Raw genomic sequence first — 17,307 nt, forward strand, 5'->3', positions numbered from 1 at the left:
AGACATGATCAGATGCTTATGGCCTGATACATTCTGGAAGTTCAGAAAATTTCAAGTTGCGACGACCTCAGTAACCTGACAAGCGTTTGTTGGTTTTTTACATCAAAGTGACAGGCAAGCAAAATGACCCGGCAGAAAGAAAAAAGGAGTGTGCGACATCTGCTGAGCATCAAGTGCATAATGCAGAATGTTGAGAACAAGAAACTCGTAGAGAAAACATCTGACCGGGGAATAAAGTGTAACTACTGGGACTAGAACCTTGATTTTTGGTCTTCATCAAAGGCTTATGGCCTGACACGTTCTAGAAAGGGCAACACGGTGACACTGTTGCCTCACAATAAGGAGACCAAGGTTACCATCCCAGGACCATCCCAGTTTGCATGTTCTCCCCATGTCTAGTCTCCTCCCACAGTCCAAAGCCATGCAGGTTGGGTGGATTGGCAATGCTAAATTGGGTTGGGTGTGAGTGGTCACCCTGTGATGGACTGGTGCCCAGTCCAGGGTCTGTTCCCGCCTTGCACCCTAAACTGGCCGGGTTGGCTCCAGCAGCCCCTGCAAGCCTGTTCTGGCCAAAGTGGGTAAGAAAATCACTGACTGCCATTTGTGTAAGGTACACATTTCTACGTGACTTTATTTTTCTGTATTTCTCCATCCATTCATTTGTAAGTTTGGAGTCCCAGCCGCGCCAGCTGCAGTGTCCCGTATTTATGATCGTCATCCCCCACATTTGCGTTTTAGGTGAATGGTTTGTTTCTCATCTCTTTGAATGTCTAAATAAGTTCAGCTAATAACTCCAAATTCACTAAACGGTCTCGTTCTGCCCGCTGTGCCACTCACTGCTGCCCTCTCTCTGTCTCTTTCTACAGGGCGACTCTGGGGGCCCGCTGGTCTGCAAGAGAAGTGACGGCTCCTGGGTGCAGGCGGGCATAGTCAGCTGGGGAGTGGGCTGCGCCGAGGCCTACAAGCCGGGGGTGTACTCACGCGTCACCTCCTTCGTCACATGGATCGAAGCCAACAGCAATGTGACGTCCAGCTCGGGCATCGGCCTGCAGACATTTTCACAGGACCTGATAGCAAACGTCTCTTATTTCTTAGACTTGAAGGCTGGCACTGGCCACTGGGAGGTCACCCTGTGTGTGCTGATGTGTCTTTGTCTGACCGGACTGTTCACTTGATTGTGTGCCCATGGAATGAAGTGGACATCAGTGGGGAGTCTCTGTGCCATGTGGGTACCAATTCTACAAGCTTTGAAATTGCACCTTTTTTTTTTTTAACGATCCTGTGCCAAAGGTATTGAGTGTCTGGATTAGAAGACTATGATCATGGCAGCTTGCCATGCTTGGATCGGGGACCATTCGGGAGCGTCCACTGTCATTGCTCTTCTTTCCATTTGTGAGGACTGGGCAGCCTGCTGCAGACTTCCTCGCCGCAGCCAAACTGTGCCCTGCGATCAGGAGGTGCCCGGCGCAAATCCTGATTGTGTTGAGGACGTTGGATGTTGTCCCTCATATGCAGGGACGTGCGGACAGGGGAGGCAAATGATCATGAAAAGTAAAAAAACTAATAATGATAACATAAAATAAATGTGTCCCCTGGTCTGTGATATTTTATTTCTGTATGATTCCAATAATTTCGATCATTTTGATAGTCAAAATCGCTGCATTGGCGCATTTCCTGTTCAAATACACAGGAGAAACGCGAGGTGCGGCACACGGGGTTGATGCGTGTGATTGGCGCGTGCCTGTCGCTGTTTCTATGGATGTCACCAATATAATGTCTGCAGACACGTTTATTATACACCCCGACACTCCACTCTGGCTAATATCTTTAATGTATGTGTCTGACATATGTAGTCTTGCTGATCGGACATAAAACCGAAGAGGAAAGGCACAAGGCGAGGCAGACAGTACCGTGCCGACCTGAAGGGGGCGCATGTGAGTCCAACACGCGCTCGTCTTGCAGCTGCTCTTCTGCGCAGAGGCGCCGATAAGTTACCAACATCAGAAAGTCACGTGCACCGCAGCGCTCCGTTTATTTTTATTTTTATTTTTTGTTCCAACTGACTGCCAAAATGGAAGATTAATACATTTAAAACTAAAGGAAAATAAGCAGGACTTTTACAAGAAAGTGGCGGAAATTTTCATGCAGAAAGAAAGGCGCATGGACTTCATTTACAAATCAAGGTAAAGACCATAAACGGTTTTCAATTTTTTAAAAAATGGGATAAGACTAAGGAAAAAAAAAACAATCCAATATTTAAAAACTCCATTTTGACCTTAAGTAAAATATTCTTTTGTTTTTCTTGTCATCCTTTTGTTGAACAGTCTGTATTAAAATCGATTAAAGCATCAGAATGAAAAGCTTTTAAAAAAACTAAATATTTCAATTAAGGTCAAAATTGAAAACCTTTTTTGAATTGTGGAATCGGGACAGCAAAATTAGAACACACGGAGGGTGAGGAGGAAATGCGCGCTCTCTCTCTCTCTCTCTCTCTCTCTCTCTCTGTCTCTCTTTCTCTCTCTCTCTCTCTTTCTCTCCCTCTCTCTGTCTCTCTCATTCTCTCTCTCTCTCTTTCTCTCTCTCTCTTTCTCTCCCTCTCTCTGTCTCTCTCTCTCTCTGTCTCTCTCTCCCTCTCTCTCTCTCTCTGCTCTCTATCTCTCCCACTCTCTCTCCGTTCTCTCTCTTTCTCTCTCTGTCTCACCATTCTTTCTTAGCCTTACCTGTCTATGTGTGTAAAGATTGAGGTGAGATATGAAATATAACCAGTAGTCCAGGTGTATGCAGGCTGGCTGACAACTGAATAGTCAATAAGCGACTCTTTGGGGTTCATATATTTGTACATCTGCCTCTGAAGGAGTCACCAGCCGTGAACCTCACCGTACGTCACTGGTCCCTCGCGCCCAAACATATAGAACGAGGAGCGACCACAGACGGCCACACCAGTTTCTCCAAACTGGATGTGTGTTTCTCTCCATCACTTTTGGGTCAGCTTGCCTCAGTGTATTCTGTACATCAAGGCTGTGATGAAAGCCTGCAGTCCACCGAAAGACCAACTGCCATCTGATGGCTACCAGGTGAGCAATTCAGACTGAATGCTGCTTTTGAATAATTATGGAACGTGCCACAAAAAGAGAAGAATAAACGACATCGCCAAAATGGGAATAATCACTTATTTCATTAAAAACACATACATGGAAATAGAATATTTGGATATACTTCATTTAGATTCATTTCTTATAAGAAAGATAACAGTTCCAGTGTGGTCATGTTAGCTTTAGGAAAAAATCAAGGAGAACCTGCATTTCTTGTGCCAGCGCGTTCCTATCAAGGTCTGACTGGGCCTTTTTGGGAGGAGGGACAACTGGCACTGTGCTTGTGTAGTGATAAATGTGTCCCGCTGGAGTGTACGTTGGTTAAAAATACCTGGTGGTGCAGTGCAGGCCACAGTGTCCCCGCTGCTGTGCCAGTGCTCCTCCCTCCAGGATCTCCTGTCCCCAGGCTCACTCCCAGTCTCACCTCACTACCTACCGACCTAAGGAACAAGCCAAGCGGGTGAGAGTGATGGCATGAGGAAGGTGCCTGGACTCACTCACTCACCCTGCAGCGCCACACTTGAAGAGGAGGAGAGCTGGGAAGCAGCTGTGTGTCTGTCTGGCAGGCTGCACTTCACATGGGAAGACCGGGGTTTGTGTTTGAGTCCTGATTCCTGGTCCTGGCAGCGGCTAACTGGCAAAATTGAAGCAGCTCTGCCTCACAGTCCCGCACGTGGCACACACGTATAGATTATGCTGTGCAGAGTGCAGACAGTGCGGGCGCTGCTGAGGTGCACGACATAAACATTTTTGTGCTCTGGTCAGGTCAGGACATTTTTTTCTAAACAGAATACAGGAAGGAATCTTTACATATTGCTGAAGTAATGCGTCCTGTCCACTAGAGGGCGCCCTGTGCACTTACCTGCACAGCCAATGCCCAGAACTGGCACTGACTACTACTACTACTAATAATAATAAAATAAATGATATTATTATTACTACTATTATTAATGATAATAATAAAAATACTGTTAAAAGGCTGCATGGTACCGCTGCTGCCTCCCAGTTAGGAGACCCGGGTTTGCTTCCCGGGTCCTCCCTGCATGGAGTTTGCATGCTCTCCCCGTGTCTTCGTGGGTTTCCTCCCACAGTCCAAAGACATGCAGGTTAGATGCACTGGCAATTCTAAATTGTCCCAAGTGTGTGCTTGGTGTGTGTGCGCCCTGAGGTGGGCTGGGATTGGCTCCAGCAGACCCCCGTGACCCTGTAGTTAGGATATAGTGGGTTGGATAATGGATAGATGGATACTGTTACTACTAATAATTATAATAGTTGCTGCGTTTACCACATGGCAAACCACCTGCAATTAAACACAAAACTGGCATTAAAAACTGTTTAAATGTTTAATGTGAAACTCATCTTCCTCGCTGCAAGCTATAAGGCACGGCACAAACTTAAGAGACTTTTATCGGTTGTTACTGACAGCTTGAACCGATTCCACAATAATAATAAAATAATAATAATAATATCCATCCATCCCACTATATCCTAACTACAGCATCACGGGGGTCTGCTGGAGCCAATCTCAGCCAACACAGGGCGCAAGGCAGGAAACAAACCCCGGGCAGGGCGCCAGCCAACTGCATGGCACACACACACACAAACATCAAGCACACACTAGGGACGATTTAGGATCACCAATGCACCTCACCTGCATGTCTTTGAACTGTGGGAGGAAACCGGAGTACCCGGAGTAAAACCCACGGGGAGAAAATGCAAACTCCACGCAGGGAGGACCCGGGAAGCAAACCCAGGTCTCTCCTTACTGCAAGGCAGCAGCACTACCCACTGCACCACCATGACTCTCTAATAATAGTAATAATAATAATAATAATATAATTATTAATAATAATCATCATTTTTATTATTATTATTTTTAAAAACTTCTGACAATGTTATTCATGATAATATAAACAATATTACTACTAGCGTTGTGTTCGCCCACCTACGATGGGTTGACGCCCTGCCCGGGGTCTGTTCACGCCTTGCGTCCCACACTAGCTGGCTCAGGCTCCTTATACACGATAGCCCATTGACCGCTGCACGTGCATATCGAGTTGTATTTCATTCATTGTTCCACCTCAGGGCCCGGACCTCAACGGGACGCGTTCCTCAGGTGGCACAACTGGAGAAGGAGGCGCAGGTGCAGCACTTAAAGAGCCCTTCGATCGGACGCGACTCCCGGCTGCTGAGGCCCATCAACTTGAACCCTGGGCTTGGGTCAGCTCACACAGAGCTGGTGTTACAGGGTGGCACACGAGTGGTGTGTGAGCCCAGGTGAGGCGGAGATGGACGGCATGTTTGAACACCAGGGGAGACCAAGCAACTGAGAAACCAAAAGTCCGTTTAAGTGTCTCTCGGCGTTAAGAGGTAATTCCATTCCTACGTCTCCTAAAGTCGTTCCAGTATTCTGATGATGCCATTTTGTCTTTATTATTATTACTAGACATTAAGCCTGTTGCAATAACGGGCGCTAGAACAGTAGTGCATAAACATTAGTAGGAACAGTCTATATTAAATGGCAAGGCACCTTGACCTCATTCTGTTTGTTGTCTTAATTTTTTTTTTGTCAAAAATATCTTTACAAGAATCCGCACTCTCCCCAGCAATGATGCCCTTCATATGCTTATCATGCGCGGCCACGGCGAGGCCATTGACAGTGTGCTCAGCTTCCAGTGCGTGCGCGTCCACGGTGCCGTGCCCATGGGTGGGACACGATGCGATGCGCGTCGTGGCCACGCGCATGCACACTTCACCAGAAGACACACACACGGACACCTGGGTTTTATTAAAGATGATGATGATGATGATGATGATGATTATTATTATTATTATTATTATTATTATTATTATTATTATTATTATTATAGAATCGGTTCAAGCTGTCAGTAACAACCGATAAGAGTTTCTTAAGTTTGTGCCGTGCCTTATATCTTGAAGGCAAAAACCAGCGAGCGAAATGAGTTTCTCATGAAACGTTTAAACAGTTTTTAATGCCAGATTTGCGTTTAATTGCAGATGGTTTGCCGTGCGGTGAGCGAAGCAACGCGCATGCTCCCAATCCTTCTTTCTCTCTCTCTCTTCTTTTATTGTTTTACGATTTCTACAAGTCAAACGTTTATTTATTTATTGATGTGTTCGTTATTTAGCAGTACATAATATATGTAAATTAAGAAAATAATCTCGTGTTTTGTAACGAAAAATCTCGGGTGTGTTGTGGGGGTTAATGGGCGTCATTAACGCCCTTTGCCACAAGCGGGTTATTCCAGGGTGGTGCTGTCCTCAGCAGTGGTGTGGCAGACGAGTCAGTAGACGTGACATCGCGGATTGACTTCTTCAGTCGACGGGCCGCGTTCGTTCAGTGCCCGGGATTCACACTCAATTGAGTTCATTTGAAAATGAGGAAGACAAGCCTCGCGTTACCCCGAGCACTGGGCGCTGATGCTGCTTTAGGTAACGGCGTGAGACACGCCCATTTGTCGCGCTTCAGGAGGACAGTCGGGGCTCAGGGACACGTTCTCGCCACGATGCGAGTTTTGAAGGATTTCGTCGTCGTGCTGCTCGGTAAGCCAAAGTTGTTTGGATCAACCGGCTGAAGCGCTGAAGTTCAAGCGCGACCCTCCATTCGCGCGGGCGGTCGCCTTTAGTGCGCATCTTATATGGGGTTCATAAGGACCCCTGGAGCTCCTCGCGACACATTACAGGTCTGAGCGGCGTAACTCGTCGTTACGCGCCATCCCTCCGATCCTTGTCGCTTGTTTCACGTGAGCGCGCGCTGAATTTTCTGCCATAACTAATAATCCGTTTAGGATTTACATGTTAAACGGAAGGTGGACACATTTGGGTGGCTTTGAAAAGAGGTGAGCAAATGTCTTCCGAAATATAATCTTTTTTTTTCTAATGATGAATATTCCATAAGGTAACATGGACTGGGTTAAGCGGTTTTTACATCCATCCATCCATCCATTATCCAATCCGCTATATCCTAACTACAGGGTCACGGGGGTCTGCTGGAGCCAACACAGGGCGCAAGGCAGGAACAAACCCTGGGCAGGGTGCCAGCCCACCGCAGGCGGCTTTTACAATTAAGACTAAATTTACTTTAATCTCCTTTAACCTGAATCGTTCATGACTCTTCATTTTATTATTAATCTTGGCGATTTACAAAACCTGAGATACAATTTGGTTCCATGTCTTTTGTTTTCCCATTTGGGGCACAGGCAGGGGAAGTGACTCGCTCAGGGTTGGCAGACATGGGGCTCGAGTGCAACAGTCAGGGTTTGTAGTCCCAACCAATAAAATCTGAAATAAACTTTTATTACATATCGTCATTCCAGGCTCATGGGGAGACAGAGCCTATCCTGGCAGCATTGAAGTTACACTCCTCAAAATGCTGGCTCTTTAGTGGCGTCACTTTCTGGTTTTCTCCTGGGTTGTGTGCTTCCATTGCTTGACACAGCGCCACTTCATTCTCAGACGGGCTCCTTGCATGTGACGTTGGTTCTTTCTGCTTTGAGAAACTCCCTCATATACAGAAAAAAACCCTGAAATCTTTAATGTTTGGTGGGCTACATAATGAAATACAAACAGATTAGTAGAACCTGAACTTTGCCCGTGTTATTGTGTGCAGCGAGAGTCCTTCTACGATCAGGAGCCCACAAATCTCTTCCCATCTCATATGGTTACATGGAGCTTGTTACGGATCTTAATAAATAAAGCTTCTTTCCGGAACCTTCATCTTTTGGGGGATCCAAACATGTTTCCCCCATTGCAATTCTCTGAAGAACCACTATGGCACCTTGATTTTTAAGAGTGTAATGCCAATTTAGGATTGTCAGTCAGAATGTTTTTGGGACACTGGCACGAGGAATGCCACCGGCACATCCATATGCTCTCCCTTTGCCAGTTATCCCCATCTCCATTTTTTCTCTGAGGGCTTTGGTTTCCTCCCACAGTTTAAAGACATGCAGATGAGGTGAATTGGCAATGCCAGGGTGGCCCTTGTGTGTGTGGTGTGTCCATGACTGTTTTGGCACTGTGGTAGACTGGTGCCTATTACAGGGGCAGCTCCTGCTGTGGTTTCTGAGATAAGCCCCAGCCCCCCTGCTCAAGATTAAGTGGGCTTCGAAAAAGGTCTGGAAAGGTACGGCATGTTCTGAAAATTCAGGAAAATTCAATTTATGGTAGAAAAATTAAAGTTAGTAGCAACCTTGGCAAATTACCAGTGTTTACAGAACGTGAGAAATTGGACAACGAGAGGAGGCCATTCAGCCCATCAAGCCCACTTGTTTAGTTAATAGGCAGGCTGACTCCATAGCTCCTCCAGATTCTTCTTAAAGGTTGTTCAGGTTTTTGGCCCAAACTCCATGTCCCGTAGTTTGTTTCAGAGTCCCTCAACTCTTTACACACAGATGAGCTCCTTGGCTTCAGCTATAAATGCACTTCCACTTAATTGCACTGATGTCCTCGAGTACGTGACTAACACGTAAGCTTATAAAGAATGCTGCTGGGTCTGCTCTTTCAGGATTTTGAAGCCCTGGATGAGGTCCCCACTCAGTCCCCACCACTCGAGACTAAACAGGTTTCATTCTCCGAGTCTCTCACGGTAGGACACGTCCTTCAATCCCATGATGCACTTGGTTATTCTCCTCTGCACAGCGTCAAGTGATGCCGTGTCTTTCTTATACTGTGGTGACCAGAACTGCAGACAACACTCCAGATGTGGCCTCACGAGTGTAGTATACAGTCGGAGCAAAACCCCCTTGGCTTAAATTCAACAGATTTATGATATAATCTAATGTTTTAAATTACTTCTGTGCATTGTTAGTTGGTGAAAATGCTATATCTACATAAACCCTAAATCCTTTTCAGAGGTTCATTCCTGTAGCTCAGTGTCTGCCGTTTCGAATTGATGTTCCTTTTGCCCACATGTACCAGTTTGTACTTTTTAACATTAAACCGCATTTGTTCAGGTGGTTGCCCAGTTCTTTAGGTTGATTTCTTGTTTTTTTCATGAGTTTATTACAGAAAAGTTGGAACATGCTAAGAAGAAAAAGAAGAGCAGAGACATCTACTGAGCATCAAACAAATGGCAGAGTCCTTTAAAGCTTTTTTTTAGCATTTCACAAATCTGTTACCATCTATTAGTAATTATTTAGGAGCCGTGCAGAAATGATCTTTCTTCAGCCTTCATATAAAGGTAGTCTGGGGAATCAAAAATGGATCCTCTATGGTACCGCTCTGAAGGAACTGCATTGGCACTTGGATTTTAAGAGCGCGTGTGAAATCAATTTGGATACTCGGCTCAGACTGCAGACATTCACCTGTTCGGCTTTTATCTTTTCCAGGCCGGCTGTTATGCTGTGGACAATGCAAGAGTCCAGGTAAAGACAACAGGTTTCATTGTTCAAAAGTGAGAAGAGAAATCAGAATTTAATGTTATAGTAAAAAACTCACCATAGAGCAAATTGATGAACTCTATGTGTAGTTTAATGTACTGGAGAATAACAGAAATATCTATCTATCTATCTATCTATCTATCTATCTATCTATCTATCTATCTATCTATCTATCTATCTATCTATCTATCTATCTATCTATCTATCTATCTATATAGTGCCTTTCATATCTATCTATCTATCTATCTATCTATCTATCTATCTATCTATCTATCTATCTATCTATCTATCTATCTATCTATCTATCTATCCATCCATCCATTCCGTACATTTCATTTTCTTTTCCTTGATGCTGATCAGCAGACTCTTCAAAGTCACTCCGATATCTCAGCCAAGCTCCCCTCTGTGACCCCCAGTGTCTTTGTCTTTTCCTTTACTTCAGATGCCTGTGGCACCCAGTCGGTCCGCTCCAGGATTGTAGGGGGCACAGCAGCTGTGGAAGGGGCTTGGCCGTGGCAGGTGAGCCTTTGGAGGAATGGACAGCACATCTGCGGGGGGTCCCTGATTAATCAGCAGTGGGTGCTGACCGCTGCACACTGCGTTGTGTAAGTAGGCCTGTGGCTCAAAGCATCTGCCTTGCTGTTTTGGGGGTCAAGTGGGGGGACGTTGAGCTCTCAAACATATCATTTTTAATTGCTAGACCCCGAGCGCCAGTGTCCACTTGGCAGCTGGATGAGGTGTTTTTTTTTCAAACCCCAAGTCACTTTCACTTGTTTTTTTGTGTTTCTCTCCAGGGGTTACAACAAAGGGAACTTTCAAGTCTACTTGGGAATCCACCAGCTCGCCATGCCCAGCGCTCACATGGAGGTCCGCAGTCTGAAGGAGATCGTTATCTACCCTGGCTTCTTTGATGCCAAGTTTGGAAAAGACGTCTCCGTTGTGCAGCTCAACAAGCCCGTCACCTACAGCAGATTCATCCAACCCGTATGTCTCCACAATAAGAGCAGCAAGTTCGTCTTCCAAAACATCTGCTGGGTGACGGGTTGGGGCTCCATTTGGGAAGAAGGTGAGGGCCACAGTCTGCTTCCTTGGTTTCCATGGCAACCGGTCCACCCTGCCTGCTCCTTCCCTTGGAGCCACACCAATGCATTCTGGGATTACTCCTTCTTTGTCTGGAGAGTCACAATGGGGGTGGGTGGGATCACTTTGGTCTTCCTCACTGAGCCATCACAACAACATTTTCATACCAGTGACGGAGCTCAAAGTGCTTTACAGGGCAAAGTCGCCATGCAGTTGTGTAAAGATGTCATGACCCGGCTGGTGACTTTAACTTTTTCTGACTGTTCTTTAGTCTTTCAAAAACTTTTTGAACATCAGTGCCGGCGTCTTGAAGACCACTGATCCATTGGCTGAATTTATTGTTTGTTGCATTGCATGTTTAACGATGTTGAAAGTGAGTTGCGTTCTCCAGTGCCAGGCCAGCGGTGGAGTAGATGGCCTGCTGCTGCTCCTAACCAAACTGGATCAAAGGTGTCACAGAAAGTCAAAAAACAAGATGTCAGATGTGGAAAAGAGTTTGTTTTTAATTCACAAAACAGGCAAAAGTGTTTACAGCGGAGACAATTTGAAAAATGAAAGCTGACTTCGCCCTCACCATGGATTTCACCCTGAGCAGGGTCATGGTCGGTGGGCAGAGTAATGTCCCTTAGGCCAGTCTCACTCAACTCGTGACCTCAGCTTCAAAGGTGATGTGGCACGGCACTACTAGCTGATGATGATGATGATGATGATGATGATGACCCAATTGAAATATGAAAGGGGGAAAAATTGGCCATGAAAGTCATGCGAGTTCTCCGGATCACGATAGGAGGGGACAAGATGGTCGACAAGGTGATTGGGTTCAAATGCAGTGAAAGGCTCTGATGAAGATGCAAGGGGCCAGATTGGCCACGCGGTGGTGGTACCTCGATGTCGAATTTGGAGGATGCCATCGTTGCTCAAGTGGGCACGGCTCAACTCCACCATAGCACCGGTGGGCATACACACCAGTGAGACATGGAGAGCAATGCAGAGCATCACATGGTGACTCTTGGGGGGTCACGTTAATTGGTCCCATCACAAACGAGCTCAACAAAGCTATCAGACGTGTCTCACCGGCCATGTACTTTTAAGACGGCGTTACACTAGAAGCTCAGAAACGGGGGGCTAAACAAGGCCCACCCGGTCAAGACGTGCAAAGAGGACCTCACTGTCATTGACATCAGTTGGCAACGAGGAGATGAAAGTGGGCGACACACACTTGCTGAGCAGTGTTCCAGTCTAAGTGGGTGAAAGTCCAAAGACACAAAAAATAACGGCCCACCGTGTGACAACAATGAGAAAAACATACACAGCAAAAAGAAGAACCCCCTGATCCGAGGGCTCATACCCTGCTAAATAATGAAAAGGACCCCCGTACAATAAAAAGCATAAAGGACTTCCATCAGCCCAAAATGAAAGAATAAGAAAAACAAAAATACATTGAGAGCTTAAGTGGGCTCCCAAGGGGTTTCAAAAAGCCCCAACCTCGCAGCCAATCACTGAGCCACCAGACTCCTCTTCATCGGTCGATCGACTTCATCCAGAGGAAGCACGTCACCCGTCCACCTGTCTGTCCCCTGACTCGATACCCAAACTCTCCGCACTGAGGCTCTCGGCGCACCACCAAGGAGATCCGCACGAATACCGGGGACTACAACACACAGCACCCCCTTTGGCAGACCAAACTCGTGGACTACCCGCTAATTCAGTTAAGGGGGACTTGTCACCAACACTCTGGAGAGAACCTGCCAGTTCCCGGTGACACAATCAGTTCAACGACATCAAAACGTGACCGATGCGTCATTGAGACGCACAAAGACCCGAGATATTCCATTCACCTCTTTGTCCAGCTGCCTGGTGGGACTGCGATGCCAACCCACCTTGGTAGGACATGTGGGTGGTCCAATTTTACGGCAACGTGAAGCCAAATTTGTATTTTCGAAATCACGACTTTTGTGTAAGACGTGGCTTGTGCACATTTACCAGCGATAGGCAAGTTTTATCCATGCGGCCCCCCCAGAGCCACTAGAGGGCATGCTAGCCCAGTGCCTTTTAGGGCAAATGGAAGACCCCACTCTTCTGACCCCAGAAGTGATTCCTCAACTTGATTTCGGAGAGTTGGATAAACGCCCCTATGCCAGGAAGCGGGGAGGCTGGCATCTCAAGAGAAAGGAGAATGCAGGGCTCTACGAGATGGTGGTGGGCAACTCGGGCCACCTGCTCGATGGGCTTCACTCCAGACAGGGCAGCTTTTTGTCATCTTGCCTGTAGACTTTTCAGTTGTGCGTCTTTCCCTTGAGTGTTTTTTGCCTTGTAGATTGGAAGCATTCACTGATACAGCGTGCCGCCACAATCACCACACGACGCACCACCTCAGGATCCCAAATTAGGACCCGGGTGACACCTCGGCACTGCCCTAGATTAGGGCCAATGTGACTTGAAAACTATAGCCCTGTGTAATGGTGGTATGGACCACCCTGACTGAGCTGAGTGATTGGCTAGCGGACCCTCATGTTTTTACACACATTGGATGAGGGTGCCCGCTATTCTGAGGGGCAGAGGGGTTATGCCATTTTGATGCCCACACCTGTCCTTTATTTTTTCTTCTATTTCAAGTAATCCTTCCAAGTCCTGGCACTCTGCAGCAAGTTCAAGTCGAGATCATCCCCAGCTCGGTGTGTAACTTCTTCTATTTAAACTTTACTGGCACCAGAATCTTAAGCGACATGATGTGCGCTGGCTACCTCTTGGGATCGAAGGACGCCTGCAGGGTGAGAAGCATTTTGATTTGTTTTCTGTCTGGGTCACAAGGAGTGAGAAACTATGCCTGCCATGCGGGTAGTGCCCATCTATGGCAGTGTGCCTGCCCGTTTCAAGATGCCATGTCTTCTGGATGGTGCTGCATTTGATTTGTGGCCTGCCAAGGTGCACATCACCACTGGCCAAACAAAAAGACCAGATGGTCAAAGCTGAGCCTCTCTGAAGGCCGATTTCAGGTGAATGCTGTTGTGACATGAGAGCCGGAAAAGGGTGGAGTGCCCTCTTCAGGGTCCTCACGTATAACTCCGTGAGTAGAATTCAAACTAAAGCATGGCGTATGGACCAAAACAGAAATGTGTGTACGCATAAATCTGTGCGAACGGCAACTTCCACGTTCTTCCGCTCCATAAATCCCTGTCAGCGTGAAAAGTAACGCACGTGCACACGCCTGGCACCCCACCCTGACTCCTCCCAGAATTACGCCTCTTTGAATATGCAAAAGATTGTTGGTTTTTTCACCCTCATCCACAGGATTTCTGTTTTAGGCTGATTGGCCCCTGTGTATGTGTGTGTGTGTGCCTTCCATCCAGCCCTCGGTTTCATTCCTGCCTTGCGCTTCATGCTGGTAACACTGGGCTCTTGAAAGTCCTAAAATTGTACTAAGCAGTTTTAGTCAGTGCACTGAGGAATGGATCTCAAATGAGTTTAGCTTTGTTACAAGCCATGTCTATTCATCTAAGATTTATATTCAAGAGTTTTTATTCTTATTTGTTAAAGCTGGCAGGAACCCCCCTGGATGGGGCGTCAGACCCAATTTGGAATCACCACTTAAATTTAACACTTGTCATTGAACCTGACTACCCTGAGAAGACCTCCTCAGGTGATTGTGCAGACTTCATGCGTGGTGGCTGACACTCAGACTGCCGCGGCACGGCTCGCCAAGCCACCTTGTGGCTACTTTGTATAATGCAGCTTGTTCTTCACTCATTCCTCTCTTTCTTTTCAGGGTGACTCTGGAGGTCCCCTCATCTGCAGCACAGTCAATGGCTCCTGGGTCCAGGTTGGCATAGTCAGTTGGGGGCTTGGATGCGCCCGGTTCTGGTTCCCAGGAGTTTATGCTCGTGTCACATTCTTTCTCAAGTGGATCGAGACGGAGACGAGTTCAAGTGTTCGGCTGCAAGTGATGCCCACAGATCTGATGAACACAGTCCTGCTCTTCTTCGACTCGAGGCCTAAGGCTGGATTCTTGGAGGCCATTGCCTACATACTAATGAGCCTTTTGCTAATGAGACTTTTAGGCCTTATCTAATAGTGATGATGAATGGAGGACATGATGAGCCAATCTGTGGTATTGTGAGCCTAAGATTTTCATTTGAAGCCCTTTGGTTTGATGAGTTTTTCACATAAAGGTTGGAATGACTAGTGATTATAAGAGACCACTGCGCCACTGCTACACTCCACTCATCTAAAGTGTAAATCCCATCCTCATCGCCATGTGCATTTCTGTGGATTGCCTCCACAAAGCAACCCAGTTTTGCAGATTTGCACTGTAGTGAATTGCCGGGGGTCAGTTGCAAACCTGCAACATGAACACTCAGAAGGGGTCTCCATGCACCAGGAGCTAATAAGAGAGCTCCTTTTGTTGCCCACTCAGAGACCACTTCTAAGCACTGCGAGCGGAGTCCGTCCTTTTGACTTCAGCTAAACTCTCTCTCTCTTTTTCTATGCGCCCACCCTTTCTGCACAACATCACCAATACACTCCAGCCATCCGCAGTGCAAATCCCACCCTCATCACCAAGTGTCCTGCCGTGGACACACACAATAAATCATCTCACTTCACAGATTGGCACTGCGGTGAAGTCCAGCATCCAGCTCAGAAGTCAGAAGAACTCCTTTAGTCAGCCACACAGAGACCACCTCTGGACATGACAACCAGAGGGGCTTTCTTCTTATTATCATTCGTCTCTTCGAGTTCCTATCTTTTCTGTGTAACGTCACCACTACACTCAATCCCATCTTCATCACCGAGTTGCACTGCTGTGGATTCACACTACGAAGTGTCCCAGTCTGTGGTGATCAGTTCTGACCCCTCAAATTCTGCCTTGGTTTCCTTGCAGGCCTGAGCTAATTGAAGATCTCCTCGCGTCTGTCACAAACAGACTGAAAGCTGTGAGCGGAACACTTCCTCCCCCACTGTCACCTGCCACCTTTAATGAGCAACGTAGTCACCACAATTGGTCTGGGCAACTCTCTTATGCACTGGCCGGTGAGGGTCCCGGTCTGCTTTTGCGGATCTTTTGGAGACTTTAATCTGTTATCATCATTTATAAGACTCCTAAATATAACAGATGGGGGTCTCCATGCTGTGCCTTTGCATTGCCAGAGTGTCCCTAATGAACAAGTGGTGATGGAGTCGGTGCAAGTCAAATCATTTTTGTACAGCTCTGAGTAGAGAAGCTGGGCACTATGGTAAGTTCTCAGGTGAAATGCAAATCATCTTCTTCTTCTTCTTCCTCTTACTCCGCTTCGTCTATTCTCACTTCTTCGTGGGGTCAGTGTCTTGTAGGTTTCATTTTATGGCTGGATGCTTTCCTGATGCCACCCCTGTTTTTAGATTTTCCGTTAAATGTCTGCATTGGCACTGTCTTTGGGCTTGGGTTGCCTTTGTTCCAGTAATCCCATTTTTGCCTTTATGCTCCATTACGGCTGGAATGCTTTTTTGTGTGAAGAATAAATCTTTTATCTTACAAAGATTCAGTGCTTTTCCTTATTACTAGCCAGGGTTTGGCGGTGATATCCCCCTCTAGTAGGTATCATTGGAAGAGTTTGGACCTTTGTGCTTTGGAACTCTTCAGTGCTCGGGGGGCTCCTCATTCAGGGCAGGCGGGTGGCACGTCAGCAGACTCCTGGGTCCGGATCAGGGTTGGGTGCTGTCTATGCAGTGTCTCTATGTTCTTGCAGTGTTCCTCTGGTTTTCTTCCCATGTACCCTAAAATATGTAAATGAGTTTAATTGGCGAAGTCAGATGGATCAAGGTTGTTGTCGCCGTACTGCCAGAATAGACCCCACATTCCCAGCGACCCTTTAGTGAACTACAGCAGTCCTGTTTGAGAGATGAATGAGGACTTTAAGGTGCTGCGACAACTTCAAATCATCTCGTCTTCATAGATCTTCGTAGTTTCTTTTTCAGGGGTTTTCCACAAGGAGTCCAACTTAAGGGTGTTATTTATTCTGGTTCTTTATAAATTGCACACAATCATTTGTAGTTACGGAAAAGGTGGTCATTGTTTTAAACACCATGCCATTGTCAAACCTCCTTTGTCCCATTTTCAGGATGTGCAGCGGTGGCACGAGGCAAAAGCCAAACCAGGACTGGGCACCTGCCCATTGCAGGGTCCACACACATCCACAGCATAACGTCAATTAATGTCTCATGCAGGCCTGTGTGAGGAAACCTTCTCAGAAGCAGGGAGAACCTTCACCAAACACTCAGACAGTGACTGACTGGAGCATCTGAACCCACCATTGCTTCTGTGAAGCAGTAGAGGCCACGACTGCTGAGCTTCTTTGCCTCTCCATTTTACTTTTGCAATGTTTTCCCATTCTTAAAAAGTAAAGGCACCAAGATGGCTCTTCATAGTGATGCCATAGAGGAAACCATTTTTGAAACCCCGAAGTACCACCCATATGAAAGTTACAGAAAGATCCTTCATGTGGACCCGTAACAGGCTCACTAAAGATTTCAACAGACAACCGATTTATGAAATTCCCGCGTGTCCCAAGACGACTCTCATGGTATGCAGTCACACAGGCTAAGTTCAGGCTTTCATGATCTGTTGTACCCTATGCAAGACATTAGCTTTGCCAACACATGAGGAGGCTTTTCAAAGCCGATTGGCACAATTTCAAATTCAAAGAGCCCTACCCAGAATGGATCGGCTCGTCGTGAGCCAAGGGTTCTAAAGAACAACACAA

General features: G+C 46.7%; 1 protein-coding gene across 1 annotated transcript in view; it reads left to right on the top strand.

Annotated features, from left to right (window-relative positions):
• LOC120536353 overlaps positions 1 to 17,307 on the top strand; it is a 69,135-nt gene that overhangs the window by 14,431 nt on the left and 37,397 nt on the right. The window contains exons 6-12 of the mRNA XM_039764680.1: positions 867 to 1,165; positions 5,178 to 5,369; positions 5,681 to 5,799; positions 9,933 to 10,095; positions 10,285 to 10,556; positions 13,187 to 13,341; positions 14,337 to 14,390. Of these exons, the coding sequence (XP_039620614.1) occupies positions 867 to 1,165; positions 5,178 to 5,369; positions 5,681 to 5,799; positions 9,933 to 10,095; positions 10,285 to 10,556; positions 13,187 to 13,341; positions 14,337 to 14,390 (1,254 nt within the window). The remainder of the gene's footprint in view (positions 1 to 866; positions 1,166 to 5,177; positions 5,370 to 5,680; positions 5,800 to 9,932; positions 10,096 to 10,284; positions 10,557 to 13,186; positions 13,342 to 14,336; positions 14,391 to 17,307) is intronic.

The sequence above is a fragment of the Polypterus senegalus genome, chromosome 10 (genome assembly GCF_016835505.1).
Source record: "Polypterus senegalus isolate Bchr_013 chromosome 10, ASM1683550v1, whole genome shotgun sequence".
Taxonomy (NCBI): Eukaryota; Metazoa; Chordata; class Cladistia; order Polypteriformes; family Polypteridae; genus Polypterus; species Polypterus senegalus.